The 22,277-nt window shown below is 48.9% G+C and overlaps 1 protein-coding gene across 1 annotated transcript in view; it reads left to right on the forward strand.

Moving 5' to 3' along the window:
* The window catches only part of LOC111161094 (shisa family member 6), a 280,061-nt gene that overhangs the window by 123,958 nt on the left and 133,826 nt on the right, over positions 1–22,277 (forward strand). Inside the window, exon 7 of the mRNA XM_022524577.1 lies at positions 11,420–11,515. Coding sequence (XP_022380285.1) covers positions 11,420–11,515 — 96 coding nt within the window. The remainder of the gene's footprint in view (positions 1–11,419; positions 11,516–22,277) is intronic.

Consider the following 22,277-nt stretch of genomic DNA (forward strand, 5'->3'; position numbering starts at 1 on the left):
TCTCTGGTGTTTTGGGAGAGGGTAGGACCCTTGGAGCAGTTTCCAGAGTGTGGCTTTCCTGGAAGTGTGATAAAATGAAAGGAACCCCCAGTCTGTATAGTGACGGAATTTAGGTTCTGCCCTAACTTACAGGCTACTCTGTGATTTTGTATATTCAACCTTGCGGGAGCTGTTTATTCATCTGCAAAATGGAGATCGTATTCTCCTTAAATATTTCCCTCTAGATAATAAAAGGCGTTCATTGCCAATGTCTCCGCGTAAAGGCATCCGGTAAAATTACATAAGATGGTAGACGTTTTCAGCATTATTTTGGTCATCCATCCCCACCAGTTTGGATGCACTCGCAGAAGGCTCAGTGTTTTTTGTTTTGTTTTTTCAGATGAGGAAAGGACAAGAAACAGAGGAAAAGAGGTCTCAGGCACCCCCTGCCTTGGGCTACCCCACTGTATGTCTGCGAGGCGATGACAAGGGGGAGATTTCCTTAACGGACCCCTACCCTAATGTCCTCAGACTTGGGGGCCAAGGAAAGTCTTCCCTTGCTGTGGAGAGCACCTCCAGCCTCCCTTCCACTCAGATTTTCCTCAGGACTCTTGGCCAGGGTCCCGCTCTCAGGAATGAACCAGAACCGAAACGGGGATCGCAGTCAGTGATGGGGATTTGGTTAGACTCTGGGCATCTTTCCAAGGGGATTACAGCCAGCGCATCTGAGGAGAAAATAAATGGTGCGCTGGGGTCCCCTGAAATAGAAACCAACCTCTGCACCGTTTCCTGGGGCACAGGGGAGACTGTTGGCTGCTTGGTGCATTCGGCAAGGCTCTGATGTGGGAAGACGCAGAGTGAGGTCACAGCTGGCAGCCAGTGACCTTGGGCTGTCTGTTTTCCCTCCCCGGCTCCAGTTTCCTCATCTGCAAATTTTGAGGCTAGAGAAGGTGCCCTTGAGAAGTCCTTCAGTTGGAACATTTCCTGATTATGTCTCAGTGGCTGGGGGCGGGGGCGGGGGAAAGGAGGAGGGTTTAGCCCTCTCCAAATCTCTGAAGATTAATGTCACCATCAAGTAATCCTCTCCTTCATCCCCTTGGTAAATAATTAGGATGCACCAGAGGTGTGGTTTTCAGACTTCTATTTCTGAGCCTTGTAATGCTTTCTGAAACAAGAAATCTTACCGCAAAGCTTGTGTGAGAGAAAGGAGACCACAGCAGAGCTCCTCTCTTGCAGGGGATAAAGTTGACCTAGAACTTGCCCTTGGCCACAGCTGGAGACCTTTATAGAGGACATCTTCATATTTTTGTTTGTTTGTTGTGGTTTCAAACACAAAGTACCAGTTTTCTTCAATCCACATCAACAAAACTGATGGTTCAGGGATATTAACTTGAATTGAAAGAGATTCGTTTAGGAATGACTTTCTGGAGGATTGGCCCCCCGCAGTGGGATGGTTATCAAGATGTCCTCTAGGTTGTGCTCCCCATCTCACCCTGCCTGTGATCCTGATCTCCCAGACGGGAACCCTTCTACTTTCCTCAAGCGAAACGATAGGGTGAAGAGCGCCATCTTGAAAGTCAAGAGTTGAAGGTTCGGTATGGTATCCAAAACCATCAACCTGTGTGACCTTGAGAATGTGTCTACTCACCCGCTCTGGGTCCATATTTCCTTCATCATGGGAGAGTGTTGGTTCAGTGTGGGACTGCTGATCCTGAGCGCTCACAGCTGGGGACCCATGGCCTTCACCAGGTGGGCTCCGCACCTGGCAACCATACCCAGGTCTCCCAGATGCCAGGTCTCCCAGCTGCCGAGTATGCAGAGGGGAGATACCAGAGGGCAGATGTGCGACATTGCCACAGTACTCAACGACAGCCCTGCTAACTCCCCAGACTCTGAAGGAGACAGTCCCCGTGTGCTTGCTTGTATGAGGACTGGAATTGACACGTTAAAATAAAGCATTCCCAGTAGCTGCTCTCTCGAGAGTTTTTGACTAGTAAACATTCAGTCAGTGCAGTCTGCAGTGAGACCTGGCCTGCCCCCTGTTTACCTCTGTAAACAGAGGTAAACTGGCTCAGTCCGCCCAGAGCGGCCTCGTTCACTTAGCAAAATGTAACTACATGGAGGAAGCCAGGCCGTCCTGGCTCCCGGCCCCCTCCCCTTTGTGTAGACACGGGTGTGAACTCTTGGGAACTGGAAGGAGCTTTGGGGTTTCTCTGGGAAAGAGCCCTCAGGCAAGATAGCAAAGTCCAAGCTCTATCCAGCTCCTTCTGTTCTTAGCTCTTTCTGGCCCGAGGTCAGCTTGGGGCAGATGCGCCGGAAGAAGACCCCACAGAGTTCACCGCATGGGAAAGAGGAAAGACTAGTCTTTTTTTTTTTTAAGATTTTATTTATTTATTTGACAGAGAGAGATCACAAGTAGGCAGAGAGGCAGGGGCAGAGAGAGAGGTTCTGGGAAGCAGGCTCCCTTCTGAGCTCCATCTCAGGACCGCGAGATCGTGACCTGAGCCAAAGGCAGAGGCTTTAACCCACTGAGACACCCAGTCACCCAAAAAGACTGTAGTCTTGATGTGAATAGCAGCTCCCATTTATTGAGGTTTCCTGGAATGGAGTATTAGGCAAAACGATCAGTACCCGGGATCTCATCTAATCCTCGCCACCCTCCCGCCAGGTGGGTATTAGAATCCGTGTTTGATAAATGCCTTGTCATTTACACAAGGAGAAGTGGCCCCTCTCATTTCCTGGCCTTTGTACTGCTTTCGATAAAATGACATTTATTAGAGTTTTTTCCCCCCACATAAAGAAGTACAAAGACAAAAACGAAGTATGGCCCACGATCCCACTCCATAATCCCAGATGAACTCTGTAAATAGTACAAAAATAAAAAATAACACATAGATATGTATAGAAAGTTCAGACAGTAGAGAAAGTAATCAAACTCCAAGGCCAACACCGCCCTTCCAATTCCCCCCCGGACCTTTCCCCAAAGGAAAGGACCTTTTAGTAGTTTGTGGGCATAATAACTTACAGAAAAAAAAATATATCTTTCATAGCAACCATCCTACTTTCAGTGGGTCTCTACATGTCCTCTCTATATTGTTTTCATTCTCGTTTGTATCAAAAGATCCTACTGTGAAAGGTTGCCCTGCATCTTGCTGCTGCTGCTGCTGCTTCTTTTTTTAATTTGGTCTTGGAGATCTTCCTACATCTGCACATACATCCAACCTCATCTTTGTAATGCTTATATGATGGTCCACAAATTCATGGATCCTGGTTTTCTTAGCTTCCTGTTCCCAGAAACTGCTGCAGTCAAGGCCACATGGTCTGGCCTGGCTCATAAATTATGGGAGGACTCGAAGGCATATATGTGGGGCAGATTCCTAGCAGGGAGAATGCCAGGTCAAAGGCTTGTCCTTCAAATAGGCACCACTAATTTCTACTCTTTCTACCAGTCACAACGAAAGAGCCCATCTTCCTGGCGCTGGGTGTCATGGAAGGCTTAGGTTTTTGCCAAGTTGATTAGGTTTTACTTTTCAGAAGATTTATTTATTTATAGAAAGAGAGAGTGTGGGGAGCGGGAGGAGCAGTGGGAGAGGGAGAGAGAGAATCTCAAGCAGACTCCCCACTGAGCCCGATGTGGAGCCCGACGCGGGGTTCGATCTCATATCCCTGAGATCATGACCTGAGCCAAAACCACAAGTCCGAGATGCTTACCTGACTAAGCCACCCCCACACCTCAAAATCAATTCTTTTTTTTCTTTCTTTCTTTCTTTTTTTTTTTGGAAAGGTCCTCAAAATTTTGACCTGCATTTCCTTAATTGTGACTCAAGGTTAATCGTATTTTTCACGTATCTCCTGGCCTTCCAAAAAAAACCCTGTCTTTTTTTTCTTTCTGGGGATTATAATGACCTATTCACACATTCCCTATTCACTTTTTCTAGGGCTTTATTATTATTGATATTAATGAGTGTCATGGACATGAACTAAGGAAAGGTCCTTTCTCACGTGTATTGAAAATATTTTCCCAGGGTTTACCATGCGTTTGGATTTCTGTCTCTGTCACATTTTTCCACTGAAAGTTCAGCAGGCAAGTGTCTGCGGAGCGGCCCTAGCACTATTCTGGCTTTTCAGAGACCAGCTCCCTGTCTGTTCGGAGTGCATGCTGTGAATTTCAAGCAGGCTCTAAAGAGGGAGAGCTGCTCCTCTGACCACGGAAGCTACTTTTGGTTTTATTTCATCGCCGTAACGTACTTTCATCACCCTGTTGGCCTACCAGGTTTTCCAGGGCAAGTCCGGTACCTACCACCTAACTGTCTTTCTGCCAAGAAAGCCAACTGGCTAAATGTTGCAAATGTGTAACCTGATTTGCTGATCTTTACTTGATGAATTTTGGGATTTGGGTACTGCTTGAAGATTGTAAATAAGTCTGTCTGTGATTTTTGAAGTTCTGTCGTTTTATTTCTTGCTTGATGGATTTCGTCATGGGGCCCCTCGCCCCTCCCCCAAGAAGAACTCAAGGGTATTTTAGTCTTTGAGTTCTTAAAACTGGAGACTCTTTGCTGCCTTTATTCTTGAGGGACAGTTTGGCAGTGAATAAAATATTTGGGTTACAGTTTCTTAACTAAAAACTAGCTATCCATCCATTTATTCATCTATCCGTCCCTCTGTCCATCCATGCATCCACCCATCCATGCATCCATCCATCCACCTATTCATTCATCTATCCATCCATCCATCCATCCACCCATCCATCCATCTACCTATCCATCTATCTATCGCTCCATCCCTTCATCCATCCATATATCTTTTTATCCACCCATCCCCCAATCCATTCATCTCTCCATCTATCCATCTCTCCATCCATCCATCCATCCATCCCTCCATCCATCCATCCCTCCATCCATCCATCTCCATCCCTCCATCCCTCCATCCATCCATCCCTCCATCCATCCATCTCCATCCATCCATCTATCCCTCCATCCCTCCATCCATCCATCTCTCCACCCATCCATCACTCCATCTATCCATAATAAAGTAATTATTTAACTGTGAATGACGTCCTCAGCTATCCAGCATAGGAAATAAAACACAGAAGCACCTCATCTACTCTTCCTCCTCAGTTACATTGCACTCCTTACCTCTAGAAGTATCTGCTTGAAGTATCTATTATTTCCCTGAATCTCTTTGTACTTGTATTAACTACATTTGCTTGTATCCTGAAACAATATACAGGGTTGTATTGCCTGTTTTATAACTGTCTAGATGATGGCATCCTGTTTTTCCTCGCTTTGCTTAGTATACTCAGCATTATAACAGACTGTCTTCCATGTTGCTACTTAGCGCTCTGGTTCATTCCATTTGGACTGTAGTATAGGATTACATCATATGAGTATAACATTATTGATTGCTTGTTCTCTTGGTAGGAAGATGGAGCCCTCTCCATTTGTCTTTATTACAAACAATACTCACTATGAACATGCTCGTGCGTATCTCCTTATGCACATGTGTGACAATTTATCTACCGAAGGGAGCTTGCTGTTTCTACCATGTATGTGTCTGTGAATTTCCAAAGTGGTTGTACCAATTTACACTCCCAGCAGAAGTGTGCAAGGATTCTCATTCCTATTTACCCATGTCCATAGCGTCAGGCATTTTCACTCCTCCCAGTCTGCTGGGTATGAAATGACATCTCATTATGGCTTTAATTTGAATTTCCCTGGTTACTTGCAAGATGGAACATGACTTTATGTGAATCGGCCCTTTGGGTCTTCTCTGCTACGATTTGCTTGTTCATCTCTTTGGCCCATGCTTTCTGTCAAGTTCTTTTACCTTCTCATTAATTTGAAGCTCTTTATGGGTCTTGGATGTGAATGTAAATACATGTTTTTGAGCCTTTGACTTGCAGTTTTGTGATGGCTTTTGGCTCCTTATGTTTAAAATATGCTCGCTGGCTTCCTCTCTAGTCTGTGCCTTGCTCCTCGTTTCAAAATCCTTTCCTCTCTGAGGTCATGAACAGATGGCTCACTTCTTTTCTTTTAAGGTTTGGCTTTTCACACTTAGGTCTTTAGTCCCCTTTGAACTGATTTCCATGTGTATTTTTTTAAAATTTCTGTATGTGTATTTTCCTTTTGTTCTATTTCTACTAAATGAAAAGTCTTTTGTTTTTTTCTGCCTGTGGAACTCTTTTTCTCTTCTTCTTTCTTTGCAGTATTTTCAATGAGTTTTGAAGGAATAGAATCAAAACATCTCTACTCAAAAATATTAGCAAACTTTGCATTATTCTCAAAGCCTTAAATTCTTCAAAAGGTTGCTTTGCTTCCCCTCCCTCACTTTTTAAAGTGTTTTATGATGATGGAACTTTCTTTTATTTTTAAATTTAATTAACTGATGAATTTATTTATTTCCTATATATTTTTAGAAGGCATTTCACCAGAATATATCTAGATTTTGGTCCCTTCTAAGACATGCTGATGCTTGATCTTGCCTTTTGTCTTTGGATCTGAAGACTGAAGTCTTCCCATCTGCTCAGGAAAAAAAAACCCCAAATCTATTAACTTTTAATCATTGCTTCTGAATTATCCCTTCTGTGTCTCTTCTGGGAATACTGTTGGAAATTAATGGAAACGCCTAGAATCGTCCTCTCTGTCCCTTCTCTCCCATCGTTGCTGTCTCTTTGTCCTCTTCCCCCACCCAGTGCCCATCACGTCTCTCTTGTTGGGATTTACTGCACTGATTTCCTTCAGGGCACACTCTGTTGGCTGTGTCTGCGACCCAGGCCAACCACCCTGGTCAGTTTCTTTCCCTCCCTTGGCTCTTGATCTAATTTCACAGTTACAAACTGCCCTTACATCTCAACTGACATCATGTTCAGGTAGTACCTCCTTTCCCCCTCCTGTTTCTTGCAGCAAATCTCTTTTCCAGAGAAACTTGCCCTGTGGCCTCTCAGACTTTCTGCCTTACCAGAGCCACCAGCCCTCTGCTGACTTCAGGAACTCAGTCTCAGACCTTTCTTTAGCTTTCAGTGCCTCTTGACCAGGGAAGGAGGGAGGTAGGCATTGAACTTGAACCTCAGTGCTCTCCTCATGACTTTGGACATCTGGATGCTGGTGACGGTGAGAGAGCAGTGGTAAAATTAAGGGTCCAGAATGCACCCAGATGCTGCTTGGCACTGTTGGAGTTCGGCAATTGGTGGTAGGTGCCCCTTTGCAACCTGAACCCTACCTCATTCCTGGACGCAGCTGTGCGTGTGCCCATATTGTGACCTGGGCAGGCAGAAAGGCATAGACTTAGGGTGGTGGCTGCCAGATGGAGAAGGGCTGGTTCTTTGTGTTATGTCTAAAGAGTTCTGTGATACCCCTTGTTATCACACATCTGTCCAACTGTGGACTGCACGCATCACTGTGGCAGAGAAGAGACATTGACTCCCTCTGTTCGCCCCACCCACCTGCTCAGGGCTTTGCTTTGACCGATCATTCTTTTCATCATGCTGTCCCTGCTCATGTGAGACCCTGCCTCTCAGAGGGCATGGAGAATGTGAATCCTCCTGGACCTTGACCTCCTAGCATTGGCCCTGGATCCAGCTCAAGAGGGACCTGTCAGTCGTTCTGACACAGTGGTTCTTAAAGGGTGGTCCCTGGACCTGTGGCCCTCAGCGGTGTCACCTGGGAACTTGTCAGACATGGAACTGACCTCTGACCTAGGACATCAGGAACCACAAGGCCGGGGCCCAGCCATCCAGTGAGCGCTCAAGAGTGAGGACCTCAGCTCCCACAGGAGCTGACGCTGTCACCCTGCCTTCTCCCACTCAACGTCTCGGGCGGCTTTCCCAACAAGTGTCCTCAAAGATGCCTTTGAAAAATGTTATGTGCTCCCTAGAGAGGTGGGTGCTCATTAACAGGAAGCTAGACTTGGTGTTCGTGCTTCCTTTTCATGTCATGGAACTCAATATTTTCCAAGCCGATCTGGGCATAGAATTCTTTATTCCCGCCACCTGCTCTTGGTCTTGACCCCTTGGCGTATCTTACCTTTACTCAACTCAGGGCCTTGGTGTTGAAGCTTGACCCACCAGGGCTCCAGCTTCTATGAACTTACTCACTTCCAGGCAGACCACTCCCAAGGTGGCATTTCTACTGGGTTCAACTGCCGGAGAAGAGTCACAACTGCATTCTTGTGACCATTCAGACCATGGGGTGAGGTACGAAGATGGCAGGGCTTGGGGATTTACTGCTGACTAGCTCCGTTAAGTTGGGGAATGTGACCTTTTCACAAGGCTCATGTGGGAAGTTCGTGGAGCCAATGATGGAAGGGAGACACGGTTTGGAGTGAGAGGAACTGAAAACTACCATTGGCTCAGTCATCTTCTCCTGGTTTCCATTTCTCCATTGGTAAATGGTGGCATTGTAATATAATAGACAACACACGTATGCAGTTGCAATTAAAATTTTAAGATAATAATACATGTGAAAAATCTCTGTTAAACTGCATTATGTTAGAAAATGTCCGCTACTATGATGTCCAAAAAAAAAAAAAAAAAACCAGCCAACCCTTAGGCTGTACATTCAGAGGCTCTGTCTCTCTGCCTGGCACATAGTAGGTGATCAGAAAACTGGTGTTGTTCATGAAACAAAGCAGAGCCCCAAGGCACCAGGGCAATGCTCAGTCCCGAGGGACCTTGTTCCAGCTGACAGATAAGAATGATTTGTAAGTAGCACAGGCACTGTTTATTCTCCATCTTCCTCGGTATTGATTTGTTTATCAAAAATTTTATTTATAAAAGAGCACAAAAATAAACCAGCCCCAGTTCTGCAGGAAGCCTTGCGGGTTCTGAATTAATGAGGTCCGAATTTATGACAGTTCTGAACTGTGACTTCCTTCTCCTGCCTGGCCGCGGTTGGGGGTGGGGTGGGGAGGAAGTGACCACGTTACAGGGCAGGGGTCCCTCTCTTCCTGCTGCGCACCCCTCCACACACCCTTTCCCCCAACCCCTTCATCCCCAATAAAGATGCTTTTCTCCAGGTGCTAGAGGCGGTTTCTGGAGCTCTAACATGGCTCGAGATCCGGGCAGATGCTGCTTAGCTCCAATAATTCTGTTCTGTCAAATTCTGGGTCGTGACCGCAGTATTTTATAGTCTGAGAGCTGCTCGTGGAAGGCTGTGAGCCCTGAGGAATGAGTATCTCTTCCAGAGTGGAGGGCACGACAGAAATGGTGGAAGAATTCTCTTGAGTTCCTCATGTGCTAGGACAAGAGTTTGGTCCCTGGGCCGGACAGCAGCAGCATCACCAGTGACTCGATAGAAATGCAGAGTCTTGAGCCCTGGTCCCAACTCTGGGAGGGGGCCCAGCAATCCGTTTTAACATGCCCTCCTGGTTTTTCTGATGCACACTCAGGTTTGAGGACTCTTGATGTGGGAGAAGGAGGAAGGAACTGGGAGGGAAGAAAGGGAGGACTCTGGAGCCCAAAACTTATTAGATCGTGGGTGGTCCAAGCACCCCCGAGGGTCCAACAGATGTTCCTTGAACCCACCTGAAAAACTGAACCTAGGTTTTCTCTCCATTTACCCTAGGGCAATGGTTTTCTTTCCTGGTTGGCACATTAGAATCAGCTAGAGACGGCCGCCTGGGTGGCTCAGTTGGTTAAGCGGCTGCCTTTGGCTCAGGTCATGATCCCAGCGTCCTGGGATCGAGTCCCACATCGGGCTCCTTGCTCGGCAGGGAACCTGCTTCTCCCTCTGTCTCTGCCTGCCTCTCTGCCTACTTGTGATCTCTCTCTCTCTCTCTCTCTCTGACAAATAAATAAATAAAATCTTAAAAAAAAATAATCAGCTAGAGAGCTCTTTAGAAATAGCATCCCCTAAGCTCAGACCCTGATCAACAGAATCAGAATCCCTGGAGTTTTGTCTGGACATGTGCATTTTTTAAAGCTTCTAGATGGTTCCAGCATGCACCTGTGTTTGAGATCTACCAATGCAGAGGACGCCTTGTTAAGAAGAGATGTAATTTGTGTTGTCTTTACATATACTATACATTTTTTTAATTAGCTGTTTATTTTACTTATTTATATTATAAAAAAGACATACTTAGTAAGGAAAAAAAAACTTGTAAAATACAGAAGCACTGAAAGGAGAGAAGAAATAAGGCATGAGTTCTAGTTATCTGAAGGTGGTCAGCAGTGTTTTCACTTGTAGTTGGATGGTGTTTTCTTTTAATCTTCTTTATTTATTTCTAATACTCTGGTGTGACTTTATAGCATTGTGATCAAACATAATATAGCATTTTCTGTCCACTTTTTTTTCTTAAAGGGGGAAAGGGGGTGGAGGGGCAGGGGGGAGAGAGAGAGAATCTCAGGCAGTGTCCACGTCCAGCAACGGAGCCTGAAGTGGGGCTCAATCTCAAGACCTTGAGATCGTGACCTGAGCTGAAACCAAGTGTTGGACACTCAGTCGACTGTGCCACAAGGGCAACCCGTTTTCTGTCCACTTTTTAACTTCACCTTCTTTCTGCATAATTCCACACACTTACTTCCAAGTAGTTTTCAGTGCGCTCTTATAGCAACACAACAAAAATACGCTTTTCTCCAGTTTCCTATGTCTGTGCCTCAGGATGGCATTTACGAAGTCCTTTTTCTTTACCACAGCCGTATTTCCAGAGCTTTGTGAAGTCCCATTTCGAACGTCAGAAGCAGAATATTACCCTCCTTCTCTTTGAATTTCTTCTCCCAAGGTCCTTGCCCATCCTCACCTTTCCCCAGACAAGCCCCGTGGGTAGACGGCTACATTAGGTGGACAAAGAATAACATCTTATTGTGGAAAGCCAGCAGGGGAAAGCAGTGAATATTTTGCCACTGTTTTACAGCCGCCATTCTGCCCGCCCCCTTCGGCTGACTGGATCTCTCCTAAGCCACCAGGCTCTAGTTCCCTGGGATATGGTGGTACTCCTAAACAGGCACATAGAGGGGGCATCCTCGGCCAGACGGAGCCAGGCCTTGTGCTCTGGAAAGAAAGAAAACAAATGAGTAAGGCAACATGGAAGAAACTGGGACAACGGACAGGATGGGGGGAAGGGGCAAATATACCAATATTCTGTTGTGCTCGGTCAGAAATGCCAAAATCAAGCCCCGTGTACCCCTTTCCCTTCTGCTTTCTATGTATCCTTTCCAGAACTTTTGTCTTTGTTGTGCAAATATATATATACATACATATATATATAAATATGTATATCTACTTGATATATATACTTTTTATATATACAGTGTATATATTTGTAACATATATTATATGTGTTTATAAAATAATATATTTTTTTTTTCTTGACGGCTCTACTTCCTGCCTCAGCTGCTGATTTGCCACTGATGGCCTCACTCTGGCGGGATGAGCGGGAGTTCCAGCTCCTGCCTTATTTTTGCTGCTACGAGTCTTCCAGATAACTCTGCCCCGTCTTCTTGCAGGACATTATGGGAAGGATGCTTACCGAAGTGGAGGACCCGATCTCCATAACTTCATCTCCTCTGGATTTGTCACGTTAGGAAGAGGACACACGAAGGGTACAGTGGAAACCATTTTTTACTAAAACACACAGGTTGCCTAGGGAGCCCCGCTCTGAAACGCAAAGACGATGTAGAGCCCAGAGGCTGGTCCAAGACAGGGAAAAGCAAGGGGTGGTGCCACGGCAGCCAGTCCTGGTGACGTACGTGGCTTCTGAGAGGTCACAGGTGGGATGTTAGAGGGTCTGTAGATGTAACAGAGACATCCCTCTTGCCCCCCTGGCCCCGGCGAGGAGCGGGACCCAGAGGCCAGGGCCCCTGCGGGAGGGACCACAGGCAGCATGGTGGGAAACTGCCAGTGGACGGGGCACCATTTGCAAAGGGTGTGTTCTCCTCTTGGCTCTTACCCCTTTTCCATTTGAAAGCCACATTTTATAAACTGATGTCAACACTCTATACTCTGGGTTTCAGAGCCAGCGCGCATGTTGGAGAGTTTCAGTGTCCTAAGTGTGTCTGTATAAACTCTCTACAGTGTGGACCCAAAGGTAGAGGTTACACAGACCTTGAAGCCTCAAGATGGCTTTTCTGCAGAGCTGCTTTGTGTCCTAGCTGACAGCTTGCCCAGCATCTGTGTGGGATGGGGAGGGGGGTGTGGAATCCTCGATTCCGTCTTTTGTTTAAACAGAGTCTTCCTAGTGTTGTGAGCATTCTGTCCTATCAAGAGGAACCGGATCCCCGACTCCTCTGTTTACCCTTCCTAACACCTGTGTATTGTTATAGACCAACTGTGAATTCTGTTGTAGGGATGCTCTAATCCCTGTCTGCCTCTGAATTACGTGTCTGTTTTCAGTGTGAGCGACCAAGGAACTTTGCGATTTTTTCTTACATTCCATGCCAACTACTTTTTAAATTCCCTATGTGATGTTTGTTCATCCTATAGAGAAAAAAAAAAAAATATATATATATATACATATAATATCTGTATCTGTGTATGCATTTTCTGTTATGTCTCTTTGTGTCTAAATAAAGTTTATTGAGGATACAGGTGGCATTTGTGGCTATGCGAAATTGCAGAATCAAATTGGGACCAGAAGGGGAGTTGGGTGACCTGGTGAACCAGCGAAAGACACAATCTTAGTCATCCCCATATGGCTCGAAGCTTAGGACGGCCCGCCCCCACATCACGTGCTCTGCGATGATTACCTCGCGCTATGCAACAAATTACACAGACCTAAAATGTCGCATTTTAAAACAATACCAAACAAATGTATGATCTCGCATAGTTTCAGCAGGTCGGGAATTCAGGAGCAGCTGAGCTGAATGCTTCTGGGTCGGGTCTCTCATGAAGTTCCAGTCAACATTGCAGCAAGGGCTGTGTCATCTGAAGTCTTGACTGTGGCCGAGGACCGGCTTCCAAGATCGTTGGCGCCCAGCGTGCTGGCTGTTGGCAGGAAGCCTGCATTCCCCTCCCCCGCCCCCACAATGTTCTCTCCGTGGGCGACTTGCGTGTCCTCACAGCATGGTGGTTGGGCTTCCCCAGAGTGGGTGATCCAAGGAAAAGAAAGAGAGAAACCGAGTGTCTTTTATGACCAAGCCTGTTGGCGACACACTGTCATTTGCTCCATATCTTACTGGTGACACAAGTCAGCTTTATTCCAGATGGGAGGGAGTTACTCAAGAACAGGAATATCAGGGGCCAGGGATCCCTGGGGGCCATCTTGGAGATTGGCTACCCTACTCCTACAGCCATGGGGCAGAGCAACGGATCCGAATTTTTCCAGAAAACATGACAGCTCTTACCAAGCCTTCTCAACCCCAGTAATTTCCCACCCTTGCCCCTACCCCGTGCAGGTGGTCCAACATGAAACACCAAAGAGTTCAATTTAAAGAACTCCCTATGTAGATTATAATGGTGACAACTTTAGGTTCATACAGTCATTCAACAAATATTTCACGAGGCCTGCCTGGCACTCAGCGATATTCAGAAGTAAACAAAATGGGATCTTCTTCTGTGAAACTCCTCTTCCACTGGGGGAAAGCAGACAAAATGAATTCTCGACAATGGGAGCAAGGGGAAGACCTCCGGCAGGTGCAAGGATGAGAATGCTCGGCTGGGAGCCGGCCTTGTCAGGAAGGGCAGATTGGATGAGGTGGTAATTGGGCAGAGACCCGCATCCCAGGCAGAGGCAACAGGAGGGCAGCCCCAAGGTGGAAGCTTTCTTGTGGTGCTGAGAAGTAGGAGGGGGGCTAGTGTGAATAAAGCAGGGTAGAAAAGGATGAGAAGAGGAGGACACGGGACCCGAACCAGAGGGGAGCCAGATCATGGATTTATCAGGTAGTGGACACTAGGCTGCTTCCGAAAGATCTAGATAGACCTCTATCAGAGCAACATAAAGACGATTCTCTATCCCTGTTCATCCTTTGGGTCGCTGTCATCCGGTCAGCTCTACCCCACCATGGGTATGGGGCTTTGCTGTGGCTGCTGCTGAGTTCCCTGATATTAGCTTGTCCTTGCTTCCTGCAGCCGTCCTGAGTGTGCCTGGCCCGACTCCCAGCCCCCTCCACCAGACACCACCCTCACCAGGTCCTTTTTATCCTTCCCTTCCTCTCAAGGCCTCTGAAACCTCCTCTCTCCTCCAGGAATGTACCTGGTGTGGCTTTTCCTCTTGAGATAATAACTAAAATTCCATAAGCCAGGAGACTGGGGCTGGGGGAGGAGCTTTGGAAACAGGACTCTCCTTCTGATATCAGAATCTTTCTCCCTGCACAGCCTGGATCTCTGGGAAAGGGCTCAGCTCCATCCTCCCTTCCTTCAGTGCAACCCAAGTTCAGCTCTGAGTGGTACCTAGAAGCAAGAGCGGCCCCCTGGAAATATGCCATGGGCAGGGCACCCCTCAGGGGCATCGAACATGGGGCCATTGCTCATTCTGTGTGTTTCATGCCTTTCCTTTTCCTTTTCTATTTGTTTCTTTCTGCTTCACCTCCCCTGTCTGTTGCGTACCTTTTCCTTTATTCCCAGTTTTTCTCTTCTTCCTAAATTGGCGTTAGGCCTTCTGGGGACTACTGCTTGGCCCCACCGTGACACTCAGAACTGATGGGGGACCGGCTCCTGCTTTAGAAGGTCATACCATTGCCCTGTTAGCCTGCATCCCTGATTTTCACATGTATTCCTAGAAGACTCTGACTATCTGAAAAATCACAATAACGGTCCCTGTTCTAGATGGTGGTGGCAACTTCTTCAGATACTGGGATGTAGCCAGCCCTGGCTGTCCTTTCAAAGGCCCCAGAGGCATCATGGGGAGAGACAGGCATCCCGGCTTTGGCGTTGGCTCGTGCGAATGCAGAGCTGGGGGTGAGGATGCTTTAGAATGAGATCCACGGTGCACAGGTAATTAAACCTTCCAAGACAAACCCTAATAAACAAGGGGGTGTTTTTGGCTCTTGGGATTGCAAAGGTGAGACATTGAAAGAACCGGAATTCTGACCTTTGGGGGGGGCTTCGTAACCACCAAAGCCCCCGGTTCCATCTTTGTCCTGTTAGGAAACTCCGTGTTTTAGCCTAGGATGTCATGTAGCCATGAGTCTGCCTTCAAGGGTAAATGGAAGTCAAGGCCGAGGAAGATGTTGACCAGACTGACCATGAGTTTAAACCAAGGTCCCCCTACATCGTTTTCTCTATTCATTAGACAGGATTACCCACCCAGGCCCCCCACGTAGGGCCCCAGAGTAGCCTTGAGGGAACCAGAGCATCCCCCAGGCTGCCACAGTGGAAACCCAGTGATAAAGCCTCCTATTTGCTGAGCATTTACTATGTACCAGCATTTCGACACATGCCATCTTATTTTCACCTTTACAACGACCCCGTGGGAGAGCCCTTGTCAGCCCCATTTTGCTACAAAAGATCTTTAAAATAAGGGAATGGGGGAAGAGGACTGGAGTGCAGGTACAGAAACCCTTTAGAGGGCTAACATGATGCAGAGTAGGAATGAGGGCAGGACCCGGAAGGGGGTGTGATGTAAAGAGAGTTGTGTTTTGTTCTGTTTTAAGATGGGAGAAGCCCCAGTGTATTTGCTCACTGGTAGGAATGGTCCAGCAGAGAAGGGGAAATTGATGATGCAGGGTGGGGTGGGGGTGGGGGCGGGGGGTTCAGAAGTGGTGTCCTCGGTAGGCAAGAGCTGATGGGATCCACCATGGAGATGGTGGATCTCCACCAGGAGCAAAACCCACCCAAGAAATCCCCCACTGATGGAAGGCAGCGTACAGGGCCCCAGGTACATGCAGGTGGGCGTATGCCATTGGTGCTCAGTGATTTGGAGAAGCAAGGTCATCATCTGTGAGCGAGGGAGAGGGTGGTCTTCCAACTCTGTTTGTCCCCAGTGTTCCAGTTTCAGCACATGAAAGGCTGCCTCCTGAGCAGCCCCTCAGTCCCAGGCAAACGGGGACACCTGGTCACCCTAATGAGAACATATGAGCCAGTCCAGCCCTGGTGGCTTCAGAGCATCTTCCACACCCATCTGGGGCCCAGAGACTCACACCCAGGATGCCGCTGCCTGGGGCTGGCCTCTGCACAGCCACGGGTGCTCCTAGGCCTCAGGACTTCCCTGAGATCAGCTGGGAGATAGAGACGAGGCCAGAATGGAGGAAGCTGCCGCCCTGGAGGACCGTTCCAGAGCCTGCAGACAGACCTCGAGGGGATGGATTGCCTCATTCTGTCTGAATGACGCTACCCAGGGACCAGGCTGGCTCTGTCCATCCCCGCTGCCCAGCCAGACTCTCCGGGGGGTCTGAGGCAGAAGCCAAGGCAGGAGAGTCCGGGCTCCCTGCAGATGAACGAGGGGCATCTGAGGAGGTTGCTGAGATCAGAGCTGCATGTGACCATCCCGATGCTAGTTCAGGAGGCTCAGCAATGAGGGGCAGGGACAGCATCCCACCTGCTCGAGTCCCCAGATCTAAGGACAAGGAGCAGAGATCCAGAGGGACAGGGCTGGGCTGCTGGCACCTGTCCCTTGAGCAGGGGACGAAGCCGGGGATGGGTCCTAACATGCAGAAAGCCTACAGGTGTTAGCCAGTGATGAGTCCAGGTACATGTTCTACAAGGAATCAGGGTAGGAGAAAGTGAGGACCAGAGCCTTGGGGTCAGTGTGGTGGCTGAAATAGAGTGTAAGAGGCGGCAGACCTCTTATGGGGTCATGATGGGGTCCAAAGGATAACGTGGGAGTGGGTCTGAATAAAGGGGAGGAGCCAGTGAACACGGAGGTGAGGGTCTTGCTTCCACTTCCTCAGGCCCCGCACAACCATAAACAGCCCACCCTGGGGGCTGCCACGGCTGTGGCACCCTGTGGAACCCTGTGGTACCCAGGGTTCGAGATGAGGTCTTCAACTCTAGAAAAGAAAGAAGGGGGGCAGGCCACAACCCCCGCACCTGGGTTTGAGCAGTAGCCTTCAAACCATCCTGTGGATTGTGGTGAGGGGACCCCCAAACCATCATGGCAAAAGAAATCTTTATTATTTTCCCACTCTGGGAGCCAGGGGAGTGAGTGGGCTTTCCCTAAGCCAAGGTGTTCCAAGGCTGGACTCCAGATAAAGCACAGAGCTCAGAAGGCATCTGGTCTCCATGGCAACGGAGAACTGGGAAGTACAGCAAGAGACAGGGAAAGCTGGGTCTGGCTTGCCTGAGATTGGCCTCTGAGAAGCCTGGGCCACCTGGGAACATTCCTTCCCGTACTTTCTCTGTAGGCCAAGGTGGGCAGGAAGAAGTGGGAGCAGAGCAGGGCGGAGTTCTTGGGTTCTGGGCTGAGGGCACCATAGATCTGAGCTGTCTGCAGATCATTCTGCTCTGCGTCACGGGGCAGCTCCTTTGTTTACTCTCTGCCTGTTCCTGTTCACTCCTGATTCAGAGCTAATACCAAGAACTGGGCTTTGACTCCGTGTGCTCAGCCTTATTCGGTGGCATTTGTTAGAATGGCATCAACCTCGCCCAGTGGTTGATTGGCTCAAGCTGACTGCATCAAAGTAAAGACGGGTCTGCATGGCCAGTGAATTCCATGCCCACCTGGTGAATCCATGGCTCAGAATTACTGCTGTTCAAACAAGAAGAGACCAAGGCAGAACGAAACCCAGTACCATACCTCACGCGGTTCCCAATTGGATACTTCCATGTGTGAGGTCAGCCATTTTGCTTAAAAGCAGCTCTTCCACAGAGCCCCCTTTCCTACATAGGTCCTGCTGACAGGAACATCCATGATCCCTCCCCATCTCGGGAAGGGGAAGAAAGGGCACTGTGTCCTTCCTCAGTCTTACTGAGGACCATCTTCAGCTAGGTTCATTTGGGTAGCAGTTGAACCTTGCAGATGGACCTTGGGGAGCATGGTGCCCACCAGAGCCAATTTCTTGAGGCATCCAATGGCCCACTTCTAAGATAGAACCACCCTCCTTGGCATTGGGAGACCCACTTGGAGGCATTGAGGGTGTCCATCTACAAACTGACCATCCTCTTGGGTTCTCCTTGTTCTAAGGGCAGTGGTTGGGTTGAAAGCAGACACTGATGGGTGTTGGGGCATCCAAGCCATCATCAAGCTCACGTTACCTTGGGAAATCATGGTGTTGAGAAAAAAATCCCCATTAATGCTTGCCTGCAGGCCTTCTACCATTGGCCCACATGGGATGATGGGATAGTCCAGGGGGACAGGCCGCTGGGCTGGTGTAAAGAGGGGAGAGGTGGCACAAGGCCAAGGGTTCAGGATGCACTGGGAAATTTCCATGGGAAATGCCAACTCACTTGTAGGGTCCTTGGGTGTTCTGCTCGGAAGAGGAGGATGTCCCGTAGTCTCCAGCAGCAAGGGAAGAGAGAGGTCTTGTTGGTACATTGAAACCAGGAAAACATAGCTCCTGACTCCTTTTCCATTCAGACAGGAAGGGAGGTTTCCAAAAGGAAACTCGGAGCACCCCAAATGTCCTTGAAGTCCCAACTGGGAGAGGATAGAGGATCAAGTTCTTGGGTTTTCCCAGAGGCTGACGTGCTCAGCCAGAGGTCTAGCAGCTCTGGGCCATGTTTTGCTTGCTTTCTACTTGCTTGCTGGTGCCAGATTGGAGTTTCCTCTTGCCATGACCCATGACCCACGTTGGCCCCAGGGGCAAGTTTGTTGCTGGTGCATCGTCTTCCTGGCACTGGTCTTAGCAATGACTGGTCATCCAACTTGGGAATCTCCCCTTCTTAGGAGCCAGCCCTTGGCGTTGGCTTTCCCTCATTCTCTGCTGCTCAATGCCAAGAGTCTCAGGAACCCTGAGAGCAAAGCTGTGGGGCTGTCAGGCCCAGAAAGGTGCTGGGAGTGCCGTCATCCCTACACCAGCGGGCATCTGTGGCCAGGATTTCTCAGTGGCCCCGAAGTGGGACAGAAAACTGATGATCTCAGTTCTCCGGGGCACTACCGCTCTCTGGAACATAACCATAGAATTCTGTGACTCAGCTTCTGTGCAGATGATGGATGTGGCAGGATAATGACATGCCGGCCCTTCCTGCCTGGCATCACGGGGCCAGCCTCAGTCTTACTGACCTCCAGGTGGTGATGCAAACTTTCCTCCTTAAATAATGGTGGAAGAAGGAGTTTGGTGAGAAGAACAGGGCCTCTGGGGTCAGACAGGCTCATTTAACTCCCGGCTCTCCCCACGCCTGCTAGCCCTGTGACCTTGACCTCTGTGACATTCATCTATAAGATAAGGTTAATAGTGCTCCCTGCCTCATGGGACACTACGTGGAGATCCTATGAGATAATAGGCACCAGAGCACTGAGCTCAAGCAATGGGAGGTCTTCATATTATCCGTGGCTTCAAATGCTGAAGAGTCTTACTCTCCAAGGGTTAAGGCTAAGGCTACGGGCACTGGCATCTGCTAGGAGCTAGTTAGAAACACAGACCTTGAACCTACTACACCTGCATGTCAGCAAGACCTCCAGGTGATTCATACGCACATAAAAATCTGAGCAGCACCACCCTCAAGGAGTTTCAAGTTCAAGTGCCATCCTCTTGAGGGTCTTCAAGGTCACTTCCATTTCTGAGACTCTTCTTGCCATGAAGCCTCTGCTTCATGGGGGAAGCCAGGGTGTCCTGCAGCTGGGGAGGGAGAGAATTCCTCCCTAAGGGGAATTCCTGAGCTCTGGATGGTGATGCAAAAAGACGTCCTAAGACTTGAGCAACCTGTCCCACATATCAGAATCACGGGGCTTTGTCTATCTCCATGAAACTTAATTATGCGTTGAGCAAAGACGAGTAAAATAGTGCCTGGCTTCTGGAAGTACCATCCCTGTCAAACACAAAGGAAGTGCCGTAAAACATATCCCAAGAAGAGTGTGGGGGAGAGGAGGATGCGGGGACTTAAAGGAGGAAAACCTTTTCTCTGAGTGGAGGAGTCCTAAATGGGCTTCTACAGGAGATGGGAGTTGGAATGGTCCTTGCAGGGCAGGAAGGATGTGACAAGCCAAGAGTGGGGCAGGGTCGGCATTGCAGGTTGAGGACAAAGGCACAGAGATGGAAACACCAGTATGACAGGGCATAGGACCCCTTTTGTGGGGTATGAGGAAGTGATAGAGGCCCTGGGACACCTGTGGGGGGGGGCAGCTGGAAATGACCCTGGAAAGGTGGGTTGGAGGCAGTGTCCTAAATCCTGCCAGGACCAAGGGGAGCAAAACACGGGCTGAGGTCAGAATTCCAGCCAGGTATCACCGCCTGTCTTCTCCTGCTGCGTTCTACTCTTCTGCCTTTAAGAATAAAATGTAAGCAAGGGACACCTGGGAAGCTCAGTCAGTTAAGCATCTGACTCTTGATTTTGGCTCAGGTCATGATCTTAGGGTTGTGGGATCAAGCCCTGCATCGGGTTCTGTGCTCAGCACGGAGTCTGCTTGAGAGTCTCTTCCTCTGCCCCCCCCAATCATGTGCTCTCTCTCTCTCTCTCTCAAAAAAAAAAAAAAAAAAAATCTTGCTTAATAAATTAAGCAAAACCACAATGTACCAAGCAGGCCCCTGTGTGAGGCAGACTCCCTGGGCAGAAATGGGCACGGCAAACTTAGGGTCAACTTCCTGCCTCTATTTCCCCCACAGCCAGCATCCGCCCTGCATGTCCATCATGGAGCACCGGACTGCAGAGCTGAGACAATCCGGTGGGCTCACAGAGCCAGTGCCCCATGGAGACTCCACTACCCCCACACCCATGGGTTTTCTGACTTACAGTCTGGAAAGTCTCCCCATGTCAGGCCTGTTTCCTTGAGGAAGACGGGGCCTGGAAGGTTTGTAAGGCCCCTTGTTCTCCGATACCCTGGGGTCATCTCAGGAGGAAACACCTCCTGATGTGAACTACGGTGTGGAGTCAGGCACCCAGCCTCCTCCCACAGGAGACCTTTGACTTGGAACGTCCCCAAATATTCCCAGAGTGGCCCAGTCCCCTGCCCACGCTCTGTGGTACCTGAAGGAAGATGTGCCTCAGGCTAGAAGGAGGTGATTTCCCACCCCCCTCCCCGAGGTTCACATTAGATGGTTCGTGGTTCATACCTGAAGCAACAGCTTTTCCTGCAGCAACGTGTGCATGAGCCATTGGGTTCATGGGGGCCAAGAGCTTATAAAGGATTCATTCCTTGAATAGGATGGATGTCAGACGCTTGCTCTCACATCCGCTTTCCAGTGAATCTTTTTACTTTTGCCCTGGAGAGTCATTCTGGGGGAGCGTAATGGTTCTGGTTTTTCTGCTGAGAGCACTTGAACTCAGATGCCCAAGCCTTGTGTCCATTCAACAGGAATATGGACACTAGCCACGCCCTGATTGAATCAGGGCAGATTCCACAGAAACTTAACGTTTGTGCAGATGAAGGCGAGGGGCTCCCAGCCGGTGGCCCCCCCTGGCTCCTCGTGGGCTCAAGTAGAGCCTTGCAAGCTATTCTTGGGACCTCTCCTGCCTCACCACTCCCATCCATGTGCACTTCCACTCCATTCCACTCTGGCCTCGTGACCTTGCTCACTCTGGTCTCCTGACCTTGCTTGCTGCTTGAGCCCTTGATTTCTCTTTTTAAGGTTTTACTTATTTTGAGAGAGTGAGAGAGCGCTCAAGCTGGGGGAGGGGCAGAGGGACAGGGAGAATCTGAAGCAGACTCTGCAGGCAGTGAGGAGCCCCACGTGGGGCTCGATCCCACAAATGGTGAGATTACGATCTGAGCCGAAATCGGAAGTTGGGTGCTTTACCGACTGAGCCTCCCAGGGGCCCCTGTGTGCTCCCTTCTTATCCCAGCATCCCAGTCCATGACTCCCTCCCTTCCCATTTAGATAGCTCTCAAAGGCCTCCCAGATGGCGTTCCATGCTTGCCCCCCACATCTCGTCCTCTGCTGAGCAGCCAGACTGATCTTATTCTAACCTAATTTAATCCTAAATATACCTAACCTCACCTGAAGCTTAGACCTCTTGTCGCTCTTTGCTTTATAAAAGCTCAAAGGCTCTCTCCTGGAACCAGAGTCTTAAATATTCACCCTAACGTGTCAGAATGGCACTTGTGCATCATAAAAATATTGAGTTCAGGGCCACCTGGGTGGCTCAGTCTGTTGAGCGTCTGACTCGTGGTTTCGGCTCAGGTCGGGATCTCAGGGTCGTGGGATGGAGCCCAGCATTGGGCTCTGCGATGGGCATGGAGCCTGCTTGAGATTCTCTTTTTCCCTCTTCCTCTGCCCACTCCTACTTGCTCCTTCTCTTAAATAAATAAATACTGAGTTCAAAACTATTAAATGACAATGGCATATCCTCTTTCTTCCTTCCTCTGTCCCTCTGTTGACAGTGTGACTCAGGAGC

This window comes from Enhydra lutris, unplaced genomic scaffold (genome assembly GCF_002288905.1).
Source record: "Enhydra lutris kenyoni isolate GAN:26980312 unplaced genomic scaffold, ASM228890v2 scaffoldscaffold82, whole genome shotgun sequence".
NCBI lineage: Eukaryota > Metazoa > Chordata > Mammalia > Carnivora > Mustelidae > Enhydra > Enhydra lutris.